Source organism: Cinclus cinclus, chromosome 20, assembly GCF_963662255.1.
Source record: "Cinclus cinclus chromosome 20, bCinCin1.1, whole genome shotgun sequence".
Classification (NCBI taxonomy): domain Eukaryota; kingdom Metazoa; phylum Chordata; class Aves; order Passeriformes; family Cinclidae; genus Cinclus; species Cinclus cinclus.
The window spans coordinates 5,295,699-5,318,485 of record NC_085065.1 but is presented as its reverse complement, the minus strand read 5'-3'; the positions used below and the strand labels follow the sequence as shown (position 1 = coordinate 5,318,485).

General features: G+C 58.6%; 2 protein-coding genes across 3 annotated transcripts; one reads left to right on the top strand and one right to left on the bottom strand.

The window, feature by feature from the left end:
* The first annotated feature begins 667 nt into the window (after positions 1–667).
* Positions 668–2,482, top strand: AANAT (aralkylamine N-acetyltransferase). Its single transcript, XM_062506414.1, has 3 exons — positions 668–857; positions 1,605–1,759; positions 2,074–2,482. Exons 1-3 carry the CDS (start codon positions 701–703, stop codon positions 2,377–2,379), a joined length of 618 nt encoding a protein of 205 aa, XP_062362398.1. The 5' UTR covers positions 668–700; the 3' UTR covers positions 2,380–2,482.
* Positions 2,483–3,476: 994 nt separating this feature from the next.
* Positions 3,477–15,641, bottom strand: RHBDF2 (rhomboid 5 homolog 2). 2 transcript variants are annotated; one of them, XM_062505962.1, is made up of 19 exons: positions 15,621–15,640; positions 12,887–12,994; positions 11,541–11,690; positions 11,348–11,454; positions 10,861–11,053; positions 10,577–10,789; positions 9,909–10,034; positions 9,419–9,552; positions 8,995–9,207; positions 8,751–8,862; positions 8,356–8,430; positions 7,884–8,045; positions 7,645–7,745; positions 7,202–7,265; positions 6,982–7,076; positions 6,693–6,768; positions 6,267–6,367; positions 5,906–6,059; positions 3,477–5,314 (listed from the first exon to the last, which is right to left on the bottom strand). In XM_062505962.1, the coding sequence occupies exons 1-19, from the start codon at positions 15,621–15,623 to the stop codon at positions 4,895–4,897; spliced, it is 2,607 nt and encodes an 868-aa protein (XP_062361946.1). In that variant the 5' UTR covers positions 15,624–15,640; the 3' UTR covers positions 3,477–4,894. The 2 variants fall into 2 exon arrangements, with proteins under 2 accessions (XP_062361946.1, XP_062361945.1); XM_062505961.1 differs by having other exon boundaries at positions 6,693–7,076; positions 7,645–8,045; positions 15,621–15,641.
* Positions 15,642–22,787: the final 7,146 nt, after the last annotated feature.

The following is a 22,787-nucleotide window of genomic DNA, read 5'->3' as shown; positions in this document are numbered from 1 at the left end:
TCAGTGAGTCAGAGAAGGAGGTAAATCCTGCAGCTTGTGCTGCCTGGACGAGGTGGCTCTGGCTGCCTGATGTGTGTCCCTGTCAGGGCACCTCTGTGGCCTGGCACTGACCTTTTACTCCAGCACAGCTGTGCTGTTCCACAAACACCAGAGCAGCACAGGGAACTTTCACACAGGTAGATACTTGTTTTACAGCTCCTGGCTTCCTGCAAGCACATCCCACCGTGCCTCCCCCCAGGGCAGCAGCTGGACTTGCTCCAGGGCTTGGTGCTGTCATGGGCTGGGCAATGTTGGGCAGGATGCTCAGCCCTCCGCCTGTTCCAGCTCACCTGTTCCAGCTCTAACAGCTCTGGCCCTTGTCCCTGTTCTGTCCCAGCACCTGGATCACTGTGCTTTTGTCCCCCTGGTCTCTGGGGTTTGCTCAGCTCACAGCCGATGTCAGCCTCCCGTGTTCCCCCGCTCACAGCGAGGGCAGCCGGGGTCATTGTGGGCGGGTGTTTGCTGTATACACACACACACAAATCCATAGGAAAAGAGGGACAAGCAGCCTAATGCTGTCTGTGACCAACAGATACTTCTGCTGGCTAACAGTGCTGGAGGAGCTTGGCTGGAATAAAGGGCGTGGGAGCCGGCAGAGGCTGCCCGGAGCAGAGGGAGCGGTGGGAAGCCAGGCAGGAGGAGGAGGAAGAGGAGGAGGAGGATGTCGACGCTCAGCGCGTTGCCCTTCCTGAAGCCGGTCCACCTGCGGTCGCCCCGCAGCTCGCCCGGGGGCCAGCGCCGGCACACGCTGCCCGCCAGCGAGTTCCGCTGCCTCAGCCCCGAGGACGCCGTCAGCGTGTTCGAGATCGAGCGCGAAGGTAAGGGGAACCGGGGGGATCCTCCGGAAGCATCAGCTTTGCATCCCTTTGCATCTGTTCCCAGTTCTGTTTCCAGTCTCTTGTGCTCCTTGCAATGGCGAATTCCCCTTTGTGTGCCCTCGTGGGTGGGATGCAGTGGCCAGGCCACCACGGGCTCGCTGACGTGGTGGAGGAACTGTGGTTAATGAGCTGGAGAACCACGGTCCCAGCTCGCCGTGGGGTGGGGATGGTGGGAGGTGACGCTCAGTAGGACCAGCTCTCCCAAAACAAACCTGTGAGAAACACGGTAGGAAAAGGGGGAACGGGGAGGAAGAACACCATGCTCTGCCTCTTACTGTAAAGGGGCACTTTGAGGTGCCACCCTGGCAACCTTTCCCGTTTCCTTCACCATAGCTTCCCTCACCCAGACTCACTCAGCCTATTTCTCTGTCCTCTCCAAGGACAGGGGCAGCCAGGGAGATGCTGAGACAGAGGGTTCAATTCAGGACCCTCTGCGGTAGCTCTGGAATCAGCAAAGTTAGGAGCCGGTCACTGGGCCACGGGGTGGTAACTAACTGCCTTTGGAGAAGCAGAACTGCTTCCTGCAGCCATCTGTGTCCCCCAGTACTCCTTGAGACATAGCAGGCAGCAGTACACATGCCATCTCTCCCCATCACAACTCCCCTTCCCTCCCCTACATGAGTGCTGGGAGTTTTTCTGGGTTGTGTGCTTTGTGTCTCTCACTGTGATCACCACTGCCCCCTCCAGCCTTTATATCGGTTTCTGGGGACTGTCCCCTGCACCTGGATGAGATCCGCCACTTCCTGAACCTGTGCCCGGAGCTGTCCCTTGGCTGGTTTGAGGAAGGGCGGCTCGTGGCATTCATCATCGGCTCCCTCTGGGACCAGGAGAGGCTCAGCCAGGTATGACCCAGCCCTTCCCACCTCATGCACTGGGAGAGGCACTGCTAGAGCCTGGGGACCAGAAGAAGCTGCCTGAGGCTACTCTCAAAATCTTCTCCCAGGACTAACTGCTGCAGGGCTTCTGTGGTGGAAATGAACCTTCTCATTAATTAACTTAAACGATGCTATTCAAAAAATATGCCAAGTAATTTCCCTCAACATTCATTTTAAAATTAAAAACCCTCCGAGGATGACAGGGGGAGGTGAACAGGGGGGTGCAAAGAAGCAGGATGGGACCCCCTGGTCCTGGTAACCGCTGTGTCCCCCTCTCACAGGCAGCACTGACCCTGCACAAGCCGCAGGGCTCGGCCGTGCACATCCACGTGCTGGCCGTGCACCGCACCGTGCGCCAGCAGGGCAAGGGCTCCATCCTGATGTGGCGCTACCTGCAGTACCTGCGCTGCCTGCCCTTCGCCCGCCGCGCCCTGCTCATGTGCGAGCATTTCCTCGTGCCCTTCTACCAGAAGTGCGGCTTCGAGGCGCTGGGGCCCTGCGAGGTGACCGTGGGGGACCTGGCCTTCGTGGAGATGCAGCACCCCGTGCAGGGACACGCCTTCATGCGCAGGAACAGCGGCTGCTGAGGCCCCTCTGCTCTGGCCTGCCTGGGGGGATGAGAGGCTGCAACCGCTCTCCATCCCCAGCACTGCGGGGATCTTCCCCAGCTGGCCCTGGCTACAGCTACTCCCCCTGCCACATCTGCCTTCCAGCCACATCAACCTGGTCCCATCCCATCCCTGCAGAGCTGGGCACAGAAATTCCTGCCAGATCCTGCTGGAAGCATCCAATCCCTGGGCCCTGCTTTAGCCAGGGCTGTGCTGGGCAGGTCTGGGTGCGTTGCAGGGCCATGAGATCCCAGGGATGGAAAGGCTTTGCCCAGGGAATGGCTGGGGGCTCTGCTGGTTTGAGAGCACTTCCACCCACTGCAGTTTGCTGAGACACCCAGCAAAGCCCCTGCAAACACATGCCCCAGCCTGGCCTCAACACCACGAGTGCAGCACACCATGGCCAAGCCCTCCCTGAGCAGCCTCCAGAGCAGGCAGGGGCCCTGGCAGCCACCCCCTGCCCACACACATCCTTCCAGACCCCTTGGAGCACATTCCCAGCCCACAGCCACCCTCAGCTGCACATTGCAGAGCCTCCCCAGGGAACCAGTTCAAACTGTTTGGTCCTCCCTGTCTCAGACCCACAACCGGCCCAGGACAAGCCTACTGCAAACAACTCAGGTTGTTGGAAAGCACCAAATAAAAATGTGCTGGTGATTTTCTACACAGCCCATGTGTGTTCCTGCCCTGCTCTGATCATGACCTCACCACAGTGCCCAGAGGGAGGGCACCAGCTGGTATGAGGGGAGCAATCCAGGACCCCTTAGGGCACCTCAGCCTCAAGGGAGAAGAGGCAAATCCAGCCTCAGGTTATTCAGTGAAGGGTGGGGATAAAGGCAAGGGTGACTCTGCCCTCAGGCAGGACCAGAAAGTTCCATGGAGCCAAGTGTTTGGCTTCTCCTTCTGCTTGAAACCCTCCAAACCCTGTTTCCTCCCAGGGAGGGGTTTGAGTGGCCCATCAGGGCACCAGCCCCAGCTTGTCCTCCCTCCCTGCCACACCAACCATCACCAAAACAACTAGAACCCCACAGAAGTGCTGCATCCCCAGGCCCAAGAAGGGAGAAGAACCTCATGCATCTCATTAAATACAGGTAGAAATTTATTAATGGGGGAAATCCACAGCATTTTAAAAAAGTATCAAAAAGAGACAAATTAAGTGAAGTGTCTGTCTTTGGCTGGAGCAGCAACTGCAGGGACAGAGTGAGGCTGAAAACTGGCCCAGGGTGGTGGGATGCAGGGATGGATACAGATGTTCCTGGGCTCATTCAGCAAGTGGTTGTGGAGAGGGAGCCAGGCCCTCAACCCTTGAATATTCATCCTAGGACATCCTAATTGGGGCATTCCCACCCTGCCCCCATTTAAATGCACTGAGGCTTCCAACACCAAAGCAACACATCTCAGGGGAGAGACAGCCTGGCATCAGCCTGGGTCCAAACCAGCCCAGAGGGGTCACCTGGACCCCAGGAAGGACCTGCCTTCATGCCATGGCTGGTGGGAATGAGGAGGACATGCTGGGGACAGCAGCCCAGGGCTGGGGGCAGGTGGGAATGTGCAGCCTCAGGCAGGGAAGAGGGAAGGTGACTGCCCCATCCTGTACTTCTCCACCTGACCAGCACCACTGGAGGAAGGGAGGGCTACCTGGGTCTCCCTACTTTGAAAGAGGGAAAGGGGAAACAGCAGGGACTCAAGGCAGAAGGTGGGAGCACCGACAGCTTCCTGAGAGGTCTGTGGGCTCCAGAAGCAGCCACACGAGACCCCCAGGGGGCTTTTCTCCATGGCTGCCTCCCACCATGGCACTACAAACATGGTCCTTGCCACTCCTCCCCTTCCAGAAAGAGAACTTCACTGAAAAAAGGGAAAGAAAAGCTCCCTGTCCCAAGTCCTGCCTCTCCATCCAGTGAGGAGCCAGGTGGGAAGGCACAAGCCTCCTTGGGGGCCTCAGGGAGAACAGGACTGAAAAATGTCTTTGAAGCACAGCTCTGAACATCTTGGAGCCACAACAGAGACTCCAGGGAGCCCACAATGGGGAAACCCTGGGCCTAAAGAGCTGTGGATAAAAAAAGGTGCCCCTGCAAAAAGGGGGTTGTGTTCACAGTATGAGCCGCAGGGCACTGAGGGGGGAATGGGGCCCCAGGCTGGCAGGGGCACAGGCTGGAGACTTCAGCAACTTCACCCCAGGACTGGGAATCCAGCCTGGCCATGGATACACCAAAATCCCACTTCCCTCAGCCCTTCCCCCACACAGACAGCAGCCAGAGTCGGTCCCCAAGCCAGTTACGGCTTTCCAGCATCAGGAGGGAGCCCCAAAGGGGTTCGAGGTAGGGCTGGCTCAGCCCTGCATCCCCAGCATTGAGTAAGGGGTACCCCAAACCCACCATCCCTGAGGATGGAGCCATGCCCCATCCTGGAGCAGCCACCACCATCTCCCACAGGCTGGGGAGGACCCACCCCATGGAAAACATCGCCTGTGCCACGCCTGTCCCTGGGGGCAGGGTCAGTGCAGGACCTGCTCCAGCCCGTACTTCTCGCAGAACTTGCTGGTGAAGGGCAGGCAGGTGAGGTACTCCACCCAGCGCCAGTTCACGGGGTACACGTACAGCCACACCACCAGCGAGGCAAAGAGCCCCACGAAGACCAGCAGGGACACGATGATCATGGCCCGCTTGCGGTACTTGTCCACCGTGCCGAAGGTGATGTAGGGCAGGAAGGCGAAGGACAGCAGGAGGCCGCTGAGGAAGCCGAAGAGGTGAGCGATGTTGTCGATCCAGGGCAAGAGGCCACAGATGAAGAGGAAGAGGACGATGCCAAAGAGGTTGAGGAAGGCTTTCCAGGGTTTCTCCAGCACCTGCCAGCTTTGGAAGAGCTCCACGAAGAGGCAGGCCAGCAAGCCGAACTGGGACCCGGCAGGGCCCACCTGTAGGGATGAGGAGAGTCAGGGCTGGACACTGCGTCACCTCAGACACATCCCACGTGCCCCAGCCAGGGATCACCTCCTCCCCTAGCAAAGTGCATTTGGCTCCTGCATCCCTGTGCAGGATCCTGCATGGGGCTCAGGGGTAGAAGCTCTGGCACAGGAGGATGAAGAGGGGAGCAGGGTGGTGCTGTTTTGGCAGAGCTGATACTTTGTGTGACTCAACAGCCAGACAGCATCACCCCCTCCCAGACCACAGCCCCATCCTAGCACACCCGTGGAGGAATTAGGGCCCTTGACATGATCTCATTTAAAGGCTGACAGGGTTTGGCTGGCAGCAGATTAGCCATCTGCCTGCCCAGGGACCCTGCACGCTCACGGACATGTGGTGACATGTGACACACATGGCACGTGCCAACAACACACGTGGGGCAGGGACACCCTCTCCCCCTCTCCATGCAGCAAACCCTGCCAGTGGATGAGAATCTGTGTCCAGCCCCCTCCCCAAGCCTCTGCCCAGGATAGGGATGGAGAGGGGTGTCCTCTGGTCCCTGGGAACTGACAGGATATGGAACAGAGCTCCCAAACCCTCACCTCTGCCCTGTAGGGTAGGAAGATGGCACTGGCCAGGTTGCCCGTGATGCCGCTGAGGATGAAGATGATGGAGATACGATGCCAGCCTGCCAGCTTCTCCAGGTCCCGCAGCACTGTCATCTGGAACGTCACCGACACCAGGCAGTGGATGATGCTGGGGGAGAGGTCCTGTGTTAAGAGACCCTGCCCAGCCCTCCCACCCAGTGCCCCGGGGCACAAGACAACTCACAGAGCACCCCCACTGAAAGCACCTGCCACCACAGTCTGGGAGTACCCTTCCCTCTTCTCTCCCACCCCATCCCGATGGGCACTCCAGTCCCCAGTTCCCCCATCCCTGAGGATGTGGGGGGCTGCAGCTCACCCAGCATGCAGGAACAGGGACAGCCACAGGCGGTAGAACTGGTCAGGGACCTCCGGGTTCAGGAAAGGCAGGAGCCCACAGACCTCGTCCAGGCAGTGCACCTGCAAAGGCAGCAGGGTTGTCCTCAGAGGCACAGGGAGCAAAGGATGGGTCACAGGGATGGGTTGCCAATGATGCCATGTGGCAGCTGTGAGGGGATTCTGGATGGTACGGGGCACCCACATTGCTGTGGTGCTGGAAAACGTGGGCACAGCAGCAGGAGCCCAGCCAATAGCTGGGCGAGTCCCTGCACTTTGCATCACTCCTGCTCACGCCCATCCCAACCATGCCCCATTCCTGGTAGGATACTCCAAAGCCCCTTGGCATCAGCATGGCTGCTAGCATTGTATCCCACATGCCCTGCCATGCCTCCCTGGCCCTGCTCACCTGCGAGCAGAGCGTTGCCTCCTCGTGGAAGTAGCCGTGCATGAAGTCGCAGTACTCCCGTGTGGTGATCTCGCAGCTGGCAGGGGGCAGGAGGGGGCTTGCTGGGGGCAGGGAACACTCAGGATGCTCCTGAGCATCGCCCTCTGCTCCCAGCCTGCTGCCACCGTGCTTCCCACCCCTCAAGGCTCCATAACCTCTCTCTCCCCCCAGGCACATCTCTGGACACTGATGGGACAACAAGAGGCAGGAGGGCAGAGCCAAGCCAGGTGCTCCCTTTGCCACCACCCACCTGCCCTTGGTGCCGATGCAGCAGGGCCTGCCCTTGATCTCACAGTCCAGGTGGGTAAAGCCCGTGTGGTTGGTTTTGGTCTCGTAGGTGCAGATCTAGAAGCAGGAGAGAAAGGGGCCCTGGTCAGAGTCTGGCCCCAGGCTGTCCCTGCAGCCCCATGCTGGGCTCATTGCCACTGCCACCATGGAGTCACCAGCTGATGGTGGCACCAGGCTCTTACCGGCCACTTGGTGATGTCATCTGGCCACACATGGGGTGGGTTGGATGCTGGCTCCTCACATGTCCTGGCAAAGGAGGGGTGTGAGTCGGGAGGGTCCCCCCAACACATTCCCCCTGCAGACCAGGAATCCCCTCAGGCACAGACAGCTCTGGCACCTGCCTCGATCCTGCCCAGCAGTGGGTGTCCAACAACACCCCACAGCAGCTCCTTCTGCAGCTGAACTCTGCAGAACTCAGAGCTGTTGGACAACCTCTGTCCTCTTCCCTGCCTCAGTTTCCTCACTGATTCCCTCTTCTTTTATCACTCTCCTACAGTGTGCAAAAGCCTCCCCATCCCCTTGGACAAGAGCATTCAAGACATCCAAACTGGAAATGCAGCCCCTTCTGCTGTGTCCCACACACAGCCAGGTGACCAGGCCACCTCCAGCCAGCTGCTACTTCTACCTGGGGTCCTGGTGACACACTGCCCCCGAGCTCCGCTTCTCTCCTAAGCTCATGGCTGGCGCGTTGCTGCCCGGCCACTTGATGAATGTTGCCAGAGTCTCCTGCAGGGAGCATGGGGAGACTGGGATGCAGCAGGGAATGCATAGCTCTGACCCCACATGCATCCTGGCCTGCTGCAGTGCAGGACTGAGATGGTTTCCCCAGGAATCCCCAGCCCTTCCCACGGCAGGGGCACGCACGGAGCAGTCCTGTGGCAGGGTCTGGATGCAGCCTGAGTTGTCGTTCTGGACGCAGCAGCCGGAGCCGCGCTCCCGGTCCCGCTCACGCTGGATGAGCCGCTCCACCTGCCGGTCCTTCCGGATGCAGGGGGAGAACTTGGCTCCCAGGTGGATCAGGTCGATCTGGGAGGGAGATGCCAGTAAAGGGGATGCTTTATCTGTGCACCTCCCTTCGCTCCAGCCATCCCCAGGGAGAGTTTAGCAGGGGTAGGGCTGTCCACAGGCAACAGACAAAGGTCTCTGTCATCCCAGTGGAGAGAAGGCAGGACTGTCGTACTGTGATGCCACATGTCCCAGTGGGACTGGGGCCCAGGACAGCAGGCTGGAGTGAGGAGGTCTAGCTCTGCCTCTCTGAGGAGAGAAGCACCTCAGGGCAGGGGAAGCAGAGGGCAGAGCATGAGACCAGGTGCCAAGGGTCTGGCAGGGTCCTTACCGAGCTGGGCCCAATCCAGAAGTTTTCCTGCTGGATGTACTTGACACTCTCGTAGACACCCTTGTTCCTCAGCACCTGCCAAGAGAGGCCGGGGTCAGCTCCCACTGAAGGGGTGGGTGCTGAGGGAGTGCAACCCTGTCTCCCTCCACTGAAAAGGGACTGAGCAGCCCCTTCACCTGAGGGGAAGGGCTGCTGGGTCCCACCAGCAAGACAGGAGAGGTGAACAGCTCTGCATCCACTACAACACGGTGCTGCTTGTCCCCTTGCCCTGGTTATTTCACAGAGCCTCTCAAATGCTGAAGCCCCACAAGATGCTCCCAGTCTTTGCAGGGAGCATGATACCATGGGACACTGGTGGTTACACTCCCCCTTCAAAAGACAGCTCTTAAACTTACTAACTCTGTCGTCACATGCTGGGCGAAGCCAATGGGGGCAATGCCGTAGGTACCGATGACCAGCAGGGTGATGAGAATGTGGACAAAGGTGATCCAGTATGTGAAATACGGCCTGCAGGGGACAGGACCCAAAACTGGAGCTGGTCGTAGATGGCTGGACAAAGGGACAATGCAATCCCCCAAACCCCAATCCCTGAGCATTGAGAGGGACACGCAGGCGACTGGGGTGTCCCGTGCCCCTCACCTGTGGCTGTCGGTGATCTCCAGCTGGGACTGCACGATGCTGCTCAGGCTGCGCCGGTACGTCCTGTTCAGCCACTTGCCCACCACCCCCAGCCCGTAGTAGCGTTTCTTGCGGTCGAAGGCGAAGTGCTTCACTTTGGAGGCGATGCGCCTGCCCCGCCGCGGAGCCGGGCCCGCACTGCCCGACACTGACGCGAGCCGGACACCCTCCCGCCTGTGGAGAGAGGAGAAACCCGTCACACCTGCCAAAAAGGACCAGCTGAGAAACAGCCCATGGCCAGAGCCCTGACATGAGGCTCTGAGCACCTCCTGGCTCCATTCCCTCTGGATGGTGTCTGAGTGCCTGGTGCCCCCGGCAGGGAAGGCTGGGGACATTGTCCTGCCTGCAGCCTCAGGGACAACACCTGCTGAGGGTTGGTACTCACGGGGTGGGCTGCTCCACCTCGGGGGACACCTTAGCATCCTCCCCCACCTGGTGCATTCGTAAGTATGTGGCTGATAGAGGAGGAGACTCAAAGACATCATCGGGCATGGAGTATGTCTCATCGTGCATGTCCATCTGGAAAGGGGGTGGATACCTGTCCTTTAGTATGTGTGATGGCTCAGAAGCCCCTTCACTGTTCATTCCCCCCCCCCCCCCCCCCCCCCCTCCCGGCCAGGGGGGAGTCATCCCAAATGACATCCCACTAATGGCCCATCATAGGATGTGAAATGTGCTCTGATGGCAACATCATTCCCTGTCACACCCAGGAGCCATCACAAAGGCTGGGGCACAGCAGCCACCGATGGCTCTGTCACTACTGGGCGCAGTGCCAACACAGGAGTCCTTGTGAGAGCCCTGCTCCACACCCAGCCCCGTGTGCAGGGCACTGGGGCACACCCCAACTCCAGCAGCCAGCATGGAATGTCGCTTGCCTTGCTGAAGAAGGACGAGTCCAGGGTATCAGCAGCATCCACCATGTCCTCATCCATGAAGCTGGGGTATAGGAAGCTCCTCTTGCTCCTCTGCTTGGGAGCCAGTGGCTCCAGGACAGAGCGCCCCTTTGGAAGCACAAGCAAATGAAGGTAAGCAGCCAGAAGCCCTCAGTTTTTGCAGCACTGAGGGTTTCTCAGATCTTCCCTCTCCAAAGCCAAGTGGCAAGGATTAAATCCCAATCAGCCACCACAGCCACTTGTGGGGGGAGGAACTGGCAGAAGATGCTGCCTTTAGCTCCTCAGAATCTGCACTGGACCATGGCCATGTTAATCAACATGACAAGAGACCTCTGAATTCATCTGGTCTCACACCCATAAATCTATCCCCAAGGTTTGCCCAGGGCCCCTCAAAAGTAAGGAAATTGCTGGAGAGGTTTCCCTGCCCCTCAGCAATGGAACCCAGAAATTTTTTTCTTCTCAGATTGTCCAATTCTCAACAAAACTTCTACATTTAAGTAGGTCTCAGGTTAAATAAAGTCTCCCCCCTCAAACCCACCCTGGAGAGACAGCAGTCTCCATGCAAAGCAAACAGCCAAGGAACAAAGATGAAGAACAGAAGTGAAACCCGGCTTAGGAAGATGATGCTCTCTCACACTCCCAAAACTCACACGGAGAAGGGCTGCAGCTGCCTTGAAGCTCATGTGGGCGACAGACTCCCTCTTCCTGCGGGGCAGCCGGCCGTAGCCCGAGCGGATGCTGTTGAAGGATGCCAAGGAGACAACGCCGGGGGTGAGCGGGGGCAGGACGTGGTGGGGCGTGTGGGGACGGTCGGTCTCGTCGGGATGGCGGAAGGGACGGCCCCTGGCCAGTGGGTCCACGATCTGGGGGAGGGAAGAGGTGTCAGTGCTGGGAGAGCAAGGCTGGGAGTGGCACCCCTCACCCCGAGCTCTACCTTGGGCATCTTGGCGGGCTTGGGTGACTCGGTGGCTTGGAAGGAGGGCACCTCCTGGCTGGGCAGCTCCATGTCACGATAGGCAGGCTTCAGCTTGCCGTACCTCATGCTGCAGTGCTGCAGGCTCTTGCGCTGCCACTGCTGCCGCTTCCCCTCCCAGTCGCTGCTGACTCCGAACCATTGCGCTGTGCCCCTGCACACATGGTGGACACAGCTGTCACACAGCTGGACCCCCACACCAGGCACCACCATTTCACCCAGGCATCCCCTCTGACAGGCTGTTGGGGTTGGGGTGTCTCAGCCCAGCCTGCGGCAGGGCAGTTTTGACCCGGCTGTGGGTCAAAGAGAAGCGGAGGAAAGCGATTCTTGCACTCCCTTCTGAGACACACCTCTCCAATCCCACCCCAAGTCCTCTGGCAGTACCCACAAAGTCCTGATGGCCCCCTCTGAGTGACCCAGCCTCGGCTGGAGCCCACCCTGCCCTCACTTGCGGATGCTCTGGGACAGGGATGTCTGCCGGCGGAAGCCGGGCCGGCGCTCCGGGCGGGGCTCCTGCAGGCTCTTGCTCTTGCGGTAGATGGGCACCTTGGAGGGCTGGAAGGCAGAGCAGGGCATTAGGGACAGGATGGCACCTGGCAGCCCCCCGTCCCCAGTGGGACGGACACAGCTCCACCACTCACCTCCTTGCGGGCACCATCCTCCTCTGCCTCCCGGGGAGGGATGATGATGGAGAGGTTGGGGGGTTTCTTGCTCTGCAGGCGGCTGCTGCTGGAGTGGCTGCCCCCATTCTTGTCCCCAGCTGACATCTTGGGCCCGTGGTGGTCGGCAGGCTGGCAGAGTGCAGGGAGTCAGCCACAGGGGGAGAAGCATTCCCCCAGGAGCTTGTGTGTGAGGAAAGGCTGGGTCCCAAGAGGAGATGGGGCCTCATCAGTGGGATTCTCCAGACTGAGCCCTCTGTGTCCCTGGCTGTGCCGGTGACACCTTGCTATCATAAACCCAGCTGCTGCATCCCCAAAACCCACATTCCATGCCTGCGTTTTGGTGGACAGGAAGGCTTATATTAACCACCAGTCTCCTGGGGGTCACCAACACCACCCCTTCACCTGCTGGGAGTAGGGCAGGGATGGCAACAATGACCAGGCTGGAGCATCCCCATCATCCCAGCACATGCCTGTGGAACACTCAGGTTTCACACCCCACCAGGATGAACCTGACCGTGTGTCCTGGAAATATGGGAAAATAGGGCCCTGGCACACAGCTGCAGCACATGGGAATACCAGCCCTCCCAGTTTGGCAAGAGAGATAAAGGGAGGTTGCAGGGGATGTCTGCAAGGTGCTCCTCTTGCCCGGGCAGGGTGGCAAGAAGGGGATACACAAGGCCTGAAACCACCTGATCCACATTCCCACATGCACCACAGCTCCCACATCGACCTGCCATGTGTTGGGATTCCCCATGAAGGCAAGATGCAGGACATTCCCTTCTGGCACGTTTGCACAGTGCCACTGGCTGCAAAATGCCAGCTTGATCCACAGGCCTGGTTCCTCTCCCTGCCCAAGATCCCAGTGACCAGGCTCCTACAACTCTGCACTCCTTAGGCAACATCACTTGAGCAACCAGATGAGTGACTGAGATCCAACCTGCCCCCTCTACAAGAGGATCCCATTGGCAACCCATTCCCAATGCAAGAGTCAGACACAGGGACATTTCCCCATCCTGAACACGACCCTCTGCTTAGACCACACCATAAATAAAGCCGGGCTTAAGGAGCATGGGGTGCCCAAGGGATCAGCTTCATGGGAATGCAGGAGTCCAGAACCAGCTGCCCAGGGATGGGAAAGCCTGGAGCTGGCAGCACTAGCTGGAATTGCTGCCCTCCATCAGTTCCTAGGTCGTGTGACAGCCTTCTCTGCTCCTGCACTGAAACAGGAGCTGGGCTCCCTCTTCAGCACCAAAGCTGGGAGCAATCAACTCCCAAATTTCCCCTGTGAGCTCAGCCAGTGCTGGTCCCCACGAGGGTCTCCTCACCTCATAAGAATGACCGTGATCCTGTGCAGTGATGGCAAACACCCAGGGCAGCCTTCCTCTGCCTCCGTCCTTCACGCATGGGAGCCCCGGGACACAGCCCAATTCCTCCTGTGGGGAGAGGCTGTGATGAAAAACCACACATGGGAAAGCAGGCAAGGGCTGCAGGAGCATCGTGGCAGAGAGAGAGCTGAGCTCCGTGCTCCCTAGACCTTGGGGACAGGGCTGCAGGTGGCTGGACACCAGGGACAGGGATCAGCCACTGGCATAAGGCAGCAGGAGGAGCAAAAGCCCCCATTTACAGCAATGATCCATGGCAGGGAATAGCATGGGGCAGTCAGAGTTTTCCCCTGCAGCTACCAGGCAAAGCTCTTGGGAAGCAAGACACCCAGGAAGAGCAGGCATGGAACACGAGTGCCTCAATGGGTATTGCATAGCTGCTAAACTGGGAGAGTGCCAGCCCCAGCAAGTAAAACTTTCCATCCCATTGGTGAGCTGGAGACTGTTTGTTTTCTCCCAGGGCAGCCAGCAATGAGCCCGAGACGGCAGCTGCTCTGGAGAACAGGGAATGGGAACACGCTGTGGTCAGAGCTATCCCTGGGGCACTCTCATCCTTCTCCAGCTCTGGGGAATGGCTCTGAGTGGTGAGAACCAGCACAGCATGAAGCACAGGAATATCAGCCAAATTCTTACACAGCCCCACTCTTACACCCCCAACCCAAAATCCCATCCCAAACTGCTCCTATCACACCCTGGACAGGGTGTGCTTCCCAGCAAAACAGGTTTGCAGCATGTTTAAAATCCTAGTCTCCCTTCCCACTAGTTCAGCACGCAGGGAGGGCTGGACTGGCCTCCCCCGAGGTGACTCAGTCCCGGGGGAGCTGGCACAGCCCTCCGGGCACCTGCTGTCCAGTCACGGTCACGCGGTGGCCGGAGCGCTTGTCACGGCTCTGTGCATTGGTACTTTTGGCATTGAGCATGAGAGGGAGGAGGGCAGTGGCCCCAGAGGGCTCAAGGCTCCTTTTCCAGCAGCAGCCAACCCCTGAGCATACATAGATCCTGAGCCATCAGGAGCCTTCTCCTGTGCCAGGCAGAGAATTCCCCAGTGGACGGTGCTGGGAAGGTGCTTTCCAGCTCACCACGTGCCTGGTGCTGGCGCCCAAGCCCTCTGGAGCTGGCAGGCTCAGTGTGGGAATGGGCCAGGCAGCACCTCCACCCAGAGACAGCCTGCTACAAGCTTGGCTCTCTAGATCCCCTGTGGTGCCAGGTCTCTGTCACCCCCCCAGCCCTGGCATGGAGGGCTCTGCCACCAGGAGCACGGCTCCCTGCCCGGCAGCCCTGGCATCAGCCACCCCATCGCAGGGCACAGCTCGGCTGTGGGTCCCCAGGGAGCCTCAGCCCAGCCCTTGGACACTCAGGGTGGATGTGGTGGCTTTGCCCCGGGGACAGAAAAAGGAAGTGAGAGGCGACGTGCATGGGCACAGGCTGAGCACATGCCCTGTTGTGGGGACAAGGCAGGTCACAGCAGCAGGGGGTGAAAGGCATGGGACTTGGCAGTCACAAGCATGTCCTGAGCTTGGTAGGAGCTGTGCTTTGGGCTGGAAGAAGGGTCCTGGGGGCAGCACGTTGTAACTTCAGTCTGGAAAAGATCTCCGTGCACTGGGGCTGCTGCCATTGTAGACCCACAGGGAGAGATAAACGGGCAGGGTGTGGAGGGAGGACCACCTGGTCTGGATGGTAAGAAGAGATCCCCACTATCACCATCTCCCCTCCCAAAGCTCTTGACCACTGAAGGTCATCAAAGCCTGACATCCAGCAGTGAGGAACACAGCCTGTGCTCCAACAGCAGCAAGGGGGTGAAGGCCCCTACCCTTTCCCAAGAAGGCAGAGGTGCCGGGGTCACTGGGGAGCAACTGGGACCAGGTTTGAGCCTTCAACCAAAAAAGGCTCAAGGAAGGTGACCAGGGCTGGCTCCCAGCCCCAGGGCAAATCACAACAAGCACTGACCAGAGGAAGCACACCCAAGGAAGAAAATGATGGAAAAAATGATGTGGTTCATACAAAGCATCACCGCAGGACATGCTGGGATGGTCCAAGCAACACAAGGGGACCATCAGCAAGGCCAGGAGAGCAGAACTGGGACAGCCAAGAACAGCCATAGCACACAACAGCAGAGACAATCCTGCAGAGCAGCCCTGGCTGGAGGGGGAATGCATGCAGTGGGTTCAGGGATGCTTGGAGAAGGATTGGGAGCTCTCTCCCCAAGCTTGCTGGCACTGTGGGAAGGGGAATTAAAGGAATAACAGTGCAATTCAGCTGGAGGAGAAAGCAGCTCTGAGTCACGCAAGGGTGTGGGGTAAGGAGTGGGACCCCCATGTACACCCATCATATCCATAACCCTGAGCACAATGAGCCCAGCCCTTCCTCTCCACCTCCATAGGGCAGTGAGAAAGGGGCCAGCAATGCCACAGAGCCCCCAAACACCCCCACAGCTACTGGCACCCAAGAACCCATCAGGCAGAGCTGCTGCTGCTGCCCATAAATGATTCACAAGCACGTTAAAGATCTCTCTCAAGGCTGGAGCCGTGTTAAAAGGTGCTCCCAGTTATTAAGAGCTCTGGACAGGAAACTCTATTTGTGCAGCTGCTCTGACCATTGAGCTCCTGTGGACTCAACACCCGAGCAGAGACCCAGCACCTTCTTCTCTGCTTCTGCTCCCTTTCAAAAAGCTTTTTACCATTTTGCAGTCTCGAGTTTCAGGTCTGGAGAAAAAGCAGCCAAAGTACAAACAGCTCTTGAAATAAAAACATATTCTTGGAGGAAGAAAACCTCAATTTTTTCCCCCCCACACATCTCAACCCTGTGACAACAGAACTGGACAGCAAAACTGCAAGATGCAGGGTTTCACTCTGAGTCTTGAGAGAGGCCCTGTGTGCCTCAGAGGGTATGGTTAGCTACCCTCTCCCTTATCAGGGAGCCACACGGTCAGCACAGACACCCAGGGGCTTAAATCAACATCTCCCTGATGGCTGGGGTAGGAATATGAGCTACGGATGAGCGCTGAGATCCTGTCTGATCCCCAGGGTGTGCAGGCAGCCAGCACACACCTCACCCACGCCACCATTAGAACATCCTCTCCCATTTTCCTCTGTCAGGAAGGACATTGGGCAATGGCAGCTGAGCTGGGCAAGCTGGGAACACGGCACGCCCCAGGAGGAAGGAAAGCAGCTGGGGAGATAGAGCATGGCGGGCGGGGGAGCTGTGCTGGGCTGATAAGGTAAACCCTGCCAGCAGGGAGGGACATGGGGACACTCACACCACTGCAGCCTGGGCTGGAGGGCCGGGAATGTGGCCCTGGGCTCACCGGCAGTCCTGGGTGATGCCATCCCTATCGGCACGGAGAGGGAAGGATTTGCCTGCAATGCCTGGGAGAGAGTGGAAAAAGCCATGTGGAGGATTTCCCACATCCCAGGCACGGCCCATTTCCCCCCCTCTCATTAGTTCTTACCAGTACAACAACCCCCACCCACCCCAGCAGGGCAAGTGCTGACACCCAAAGGCTTCCCAGCCTGCTGGGGTGGGGTCCCTCTGTGCCACCCACCCCACATCTCCCCACTTCTCTGGGGTCCATGCACCCTAACATCACAACAACTCCAACATCACACCACCCCAGCACTGCACAAACCCACCCTCTGCTTCCTGCAAAGGCACACCGGTGTGGTGGGTGCTGCTGGAGGGGCTGTGGCTGCACAAGGGGACTCTCAGCCCACGGGTGCCTTCCTCAGGCTGGAACTCTAGCCAAGTGAGGAATGTGCAGCCCAAGGGTTTTGGGGAGAGCAAAGGGCCAAGGTCTCCACCAGGAGTGAGGGAAGTGCAGCAGCTCCTCTGGTGAGTGTGCAGAGGGGTTGGCTGCTCCACAGGCAGGGTCACAGCACACACAAAGAAAGATCTTTTTCCTTTTCCCCCAGCCTACCAGGATTGATTTAATTTGGTTTTACCCAAGAACTGATTAATTACTCCAATCTGCTCCAATTCCTTATTAGCTTGGCTTAAACACAGAGTACACAGACATGATGGTGCAAGTGTTTCAGCCCTGGCTGCACCTTCTGGAAGGGGCTGAGGGGTCCCAGGTCAGTATTTACCCAAGGGAAGGGGACAGTATGCCTGCAGGCTATGTGCCTGCCATCCCCATGCTGCAGGTCATTACTGAGTTCACTCCCACTTCCCTCCTCAAAGCTAAATTCTTTGTATGAAAGGTTAATGGGGCTGGAGGGGACACTCCTCCCTCTGGTTCTTCTGCTGAACGCTCATTCTTCCAGCAGCTCTTGTTGCCAGGCTGGGCTTGCAGACTTCCCCAGTCCCCTGCTGCCTGTTTCAGAGCACACTGAGCCACCCAGAGCAGCACAGGGCTGGCAGAAATGCCCCATATTTACAGAAGGTTCTCTTGCCCTGAGCTCTGAGCATCCCCATGCTGTGTGGGATGCAGCAGTGGGAGGTGGTGCTCAGCCCTGTGCAGGAATTTGGCCCATCCCAGGGACAAGAGGAGCCCTGGGCTGGCAGCAGGATGAGCCCCCTTGGCTGCAGCTCCCTGGCTCTGGGAACAGACTCCTTATCTCAACACAGCCTTGTACAAAGTGCTGACAGCCCCTGGGTAAAGGGGGAGCCCTGAGTGGACACCAGCATCCTCCTCCTTTCCCAGTTCAGGGCCAGCAGCTCCTATAGGAGAGGGGAAAAGGACCTTGTGGTGTCCCTTTGGGCTGTGGATGGTGACACCCCTGCTGGCAGGGGGCTGGAGGCTGTCCCCCAGACACCCCATTAAGTTTCAGTGCTCCTCCCTCCTCCCAGCCAGCAGCAGCCAAGCCTGGGTGGGCCACTCCTCAGCTTCCTTCCTTTCGCTCCGGATTGCAGGAGGCCTGAAGCACCCAGACCTGCACCCTGCAGAGGAAAGCCCGACTGGGAACAGCTCACTCCCATCCAACAAGCCTGGCACAGGGAGCCCTGCACTCACTGGTGCCTATGGAATGTGATGCTTTTCCCACCACAGCATCTTCTTGGACCTGAGCCACCCGGGTACTTTGCAGCCTCTCAGCTGCCAAGAGTGGAAATGGGGTCTCCTCAACCATCTTCATCCTCCTCCTGCCTGCTATCCCATCCCTGGGATGCTGCACCCACAGGGAAGCCACGCAGCTCAGCACAGGGGCTGAAGATGCTGCTTTTTAAGGAGCCACCTCCATGTCCTCCCCAGGAGAGCTTGGACTGGGTTAAGTCACCACATACAAGAGGTAACTGGTTATGGGATCACCCTTGGAAAAGGCATATGACAACAGCACAGCTCTGGTGACACGTCCCTGCTCATTCCATGGAGGAGCCAAGGCCAGGCAGGAGGGTTAGGGATTCCCCCCAGCTGCCCACGGACACAGAGTGCAGCCTTTGAGCTCACACCTAACAGGAGGGCACTCCCAGACCTGCCTGGTGTTCCTACAGGCCAGCAAATTACAGGAATAACTCCATCAGACCCCCAGCACAAGCTGCAGCATGACACATGGGGAGTGAAGCCAGCCCCATGGTGTGGGAGGGGGCACTGGCCACATCTCTTCTGCCCCAAGTGAGTCTGTCAGACCAGAGGAATTACATCAGGAAATATTACTTTCAAGCAATAAATCAATAAAGCACAAACCAACAGAGGCTGCTCGAAGGAGGGCTCCTGGGAACTGCAGCAACCAAAAAAGGCACCTGCAGATGGGAGGGGTGGTCCTGCGGCATGGCCATAAGGCAGGAGCATCCACTGAGTGACCACACACCACTCATCTGAATGGGTCCTCACAGGGATGGACATTCAGCAGAGAGACCATGGTCATGCCCTCCACACTGGTGGGTTTCTTCCTCCCATCCGATGTCAGCAGCTTGGGAAAAGGCCAAGGAGCATCCCTGAACACTGTCCTGCCCCATGTCCCACTGCAGCCTCTGGCAGCACAGCATCAAGTGGGTTGGTTTATACCTGCACTCCCCTACTCTCAAGACACAGCCACAGCATCAACCCTTCTCTTGTGGCTGCACAAACCATCCCCGAGGTGACAAACTGCAGTTTCACTGGACACTTTGATGCTTTCTGACTCCTTTGTGGCATTTCATAAGTGAGGAAACTGAGGCACTGCAATACAGTAAGGCTCCCTGCCTCCTCACCCCACTGCTTCTCCACAGGCAGGGAGCTGATTCCTTCTCCACTGAAGCCCACACAGCTCTCCCAGTTCTAAGTTCCTGGAGGACAAAGGTGGAGGAGGAAGCCCTCACATGCAAACCTCATAAATATTTATTCCCCTGCCCTCCCAGAGCAGCTGTTTGGGGGTTGTCCTGTCCTGTGCTCAGCTAATGTGACCAGCACCCTGCAGTGCTTGACCTCGGAGTGTGAGTCCCCAAGGATGAGGGGGACCCAGGGGTCCTGTGTGGTGGGCAAGCAGAGGGTAGGGTTGGTCTGGGATCCTCCCTGGCTCCTTTCTCCACCTTAAATGTCTCATTAAGAGAGCAACCACCAAACAACTGCTTTTTTATTGTTGTTGGTTTTGGGTTTTTTTTTAAGTAAAAGGGATTAAGTGGGAAAACAGGGCAAGGATTTCCTCTATACCCACCAGCGCACACAGAGCTCTCCAGTCCGAGGCCAGGAAATGACCACAACTCAAAGCACTGCACGCTCTCAAATGACCACAACTCCTGGATTCCTGTAATTAAAAGGGACCGTGCCCACCCCCACTGGGAGGTTGTTGTGTTATCAGACATCTCACAGCCGGCAGGACAGCAGAAACCAAAAGTCATTAGGTAAAAAGCTCCTGAGAGGAGAAGAGTTCATGATCCCCATCACTTGTGGGCTCAGAGAGATCTAAGTAATTAATTTTCAGCTTTCACTAATTGACTCCTTCAGTGCTGAGCCCCTGACAGCACCAAGCCTGCACTCGCTGCTCCAGGTCAGGTCCCTGCAGGAATCCCAATGCCCATGGGAAATGTGGAAATGCCTCACAGCCCCACGTTGGTGCGGGCAGCTCTGCAACTCCCCCACCAGCTGGTTCTCCATCACCTGTCTCCTACTTTCTTTGGTAATGAGCTTTGTTCTCATTCTTGGCTTGTCCTAAGGGCTGTTTTCAGCTCAAGAACAACCTAAGGGAAGGAATAAGGATATATTTGGGGGACCCTTCAGCTTCACTGTAGGAGCCAAATGGGAGCAGCATCCAAGAACAAAACACAGACCCAGCCCCATGCTCATCTTTCATCCCAGCCCAAATGCAGCCCACATTCTCCAGGTCCCCCAGTGCATCCCCCCTAAGGCAGCCCAGGCAGACCCTTCCCCACCGGATTCATGCCCCCGTGCTCTGCATCCCCAGCTCCGAGCTGCTCTCCCAGCATCCACAAGCATCTATTGTTCCTGCTGCTCTCACACACTGAGCACTCACACGTGCATCTCAGAGCCAACACCAGGCTCAGCCCCGTATTGCAGAATTTACATCCTAAAAAAAGGGCCTTATCGTGGTGTCAAACCCCACTCTGTGGTTTGCCTTTTCTCACTCTGGGGTTTGCAACACCTCCAGGTGCCCCAGTGCAGCTGCAGTGGTGCCAGAGAACCCCCAAAACAGGGAAGTGGTAGATGGTCACAGGGAAGTGATAGAAGTCACCACTTACAGCAAATGGAAGCAGGGCTGGCAGAAGCTGCCCTCCACATAAGCAAGCAGGAAAAGGTGCTGATCACCCCATTACCTGCACAGGAGCTGGGAAGGGGAGAGCCCAAGTGCAGCAGCTGGGAACCCAAGGAGCCACATGTGAAGCCAGAGCTGACCAGGGTAGCACAGGCAGAAGCAGTTTTGGTTTCTCCCAGGCTCAGCTGCAGTTGAACCCTCCAGCTCATTTTGGAGGTGGGATAATTCCAAGCTGGTTATTTGCCACTTGGGAAAAAGGCAGGAGGCAAAGCTGCTTCAGGGGGCACAGTGGAGGGAGCTGAGTGGGCGGCATTTCCTTACTCAGGATAGCCATGGCACTGTGGTGGGGTGCACTCCCCAATTCCCCAAAGGGGTGGGAGGCTGCGTGCCCAGGACAGCAGCAGTATGATGAGTTCACCCTGGAAATCCCCAGGAGCAACCATCCAGGGACTGGGAAGTGCAAGCAGGAGAATGTCCTGGCTCCTCATGGTGAGAAGGATGACGCCACGCTGGGGAAGAAGGCAGACACTTCCTCTTGCCACCGGGACCCAGTGGTGACAAGGCAGTCTCTCAGGTCCCCTTCCCCCTGCAGAACGTGGGCCTGGAGGTCTTAGGGAGAACTGCAGGGTCTCAGATCACCGTGGGCACCACGACCTGGCTATAGGAAACCTAGAAGGATGGTCTCTGCCCAGCCCTGCTGCCCTGGCAGCAAAGCAGGGCAGGATGGGGGTAGAGCTCAACCTCGCCCCTCTGTCCCAAACCTGGAGGACCAACAGCAGAAATCTGACTAAAATATCCACACATAGCACCCATCTGCTCCCGGCGGGATGTACACACCGACGGAGGATGACCCGACCTCCCTCCCTGCTCTGTAAGGGTTTTGTTCGCCTGCCACGGGCTGGTGGCAGCACTCGCCACTCCAGGCAGCACGTGCGAGCGTCCCAGAGCCCTTCACCAAACCTCAAACCAGCTACAACAACAAAGCCCCGGCGGGTGGGAGGGCAGGAGGATGCAGGGGGTCAGGAACCCGGCCCCTTCCGCCGCCCACCTGCCCTCGCCGGCGGCGCCGAGGCTGCTGCCGCTCCTGAAGGGCTCTGCCAGCCCCGCTCACCTGGGGACGGGGAAAACCAGCAAACACAAAAACCACCCGCCCGCCTGCTTATCGGGCCATCGGCACCAGAAAGTGGGTTAGAGCTTTCCTCCCTGCCTCGGCCGGGGAGCGGGCAGGGTTCTCCCTCCGGCCGGGTCACCCCGCCGGGACACGCACCCAACTTCCCCTGTGATGGAGAGGAGGAGGAGGAGGAGGATTCCGGCCCCCACCACCCGCCCTGGAGGCGCCGGGCAGGGCACGGCGCCGGGCAGGGGGATCCGCACCGCACCCCCCACCCCACAAAGGGCCCGGGATGGGCAGGGGCAGCGCCCAGACAGCCCCGCGGGGCCGGGGCCGGGGCCGGGCCGGGCCGGGCCGGAGCTGCGGGGCGGAGGAGGAAGCTGGCGGGACGCGGCGCTCACAAAGCAGCAACAAACCGGGCGGTCACGGAGAGAAGCGGCGCGGAGGCACCGGGACCCCCGCCCCGCTCTGCTCTGCTCCCCTCCACTCCACGGCCCCGCTCACCTCGGCCCGCTCCCGGTCCTGCCCCCGGTGCCGGTGCCGGTCCCGCGGCAGCCGCCGCCGCCTCCACCTGGGCCGGGCGTGGCCGGGGGCGGGGTTTGGCAGGGGCGTGTCCCGGGGCGCGGCTTGAGGCGGGATCTCCTCCCGGGACCCTCCCGCGGTCCCGGCGGGCGCCGATCCCGTCTATGGCGAGTATCCCGTGGGGAATGAGTCCCTGTGGCCGCCCCGGCTCTCTGCCCCGCGGCACTGGGAGCTGGGAACCGGCACCGCCGGTACCGGCACTGTCAGGACTGGGCGCTATCGGGACCAGCCACTAGAAGAACTGGTCACTATTAGGATTGGCCACTATTAGGACCGGTTACTATTAGGACTGGCAACCATTACGAACGGTCACTATTAGGACGGTCACCATAAGGACTGGTCACCATTAGGACTGATCATTGTTAGGATCTGCCACCAGTAGGACTGTTCAGTATTAAGACTGGGCATTATTTAGGACTGGTCACAAGTAGGACCAGCCACTATTAGGACTGGTCACTGTTAGGACTGGATTCTTTTCGGACCAGGCACTATTAGGACCAGTCACTGTAAGGACTGGTCACTATTAGAA

What these genes read in the sequence shown, in the direction of transcription:
- AANAT (XM_062506414.1), top strand. Translation starts at nt 701, where the DNA reads ATGTCGACGCTCAGCGCGTTGCCCTTCCTGAAGCCGGTCCACCTGCGG. An exon ending in GTTCGAGATCGAGCGCGAAG is followed by an intron (nt 858 to 1,604) that starts GTAAGGGGAACC and finishes TGCCCCCTCCAG; the next exon opens with CCTTTATATCGGTTTCTGGG. An exon ending in ACCAGGAGAGGCTCAGCCAG is followed by an intron (nt 1,760 to 2,073) that starts GTATGACCCAGC and finishes CCCCTCTCACAG; the next exon opens with GCAGCACTGACCCTGCACAA.
- RHBDF2 (XM_062505961.1), bottom strand. An exon ending in ACTCGTCCTTCTTCAGCAAG is followed by an intron (nt 9,553 to 9,908) that starts GCAAGCGACATT and finishes CCCCCTTTCCAG; the next exon opens with ATGGACATGCACGATGAGAC. An exon ending in TCTGGATTGGGCCCAGCTCG is followed by an intron (nt 8,046 to 8,355) that starts GTAAGGACCCTG and finishes TCTCCCTCCCAG; the next exon opens with ATCGACCTGATCCACCTGGG.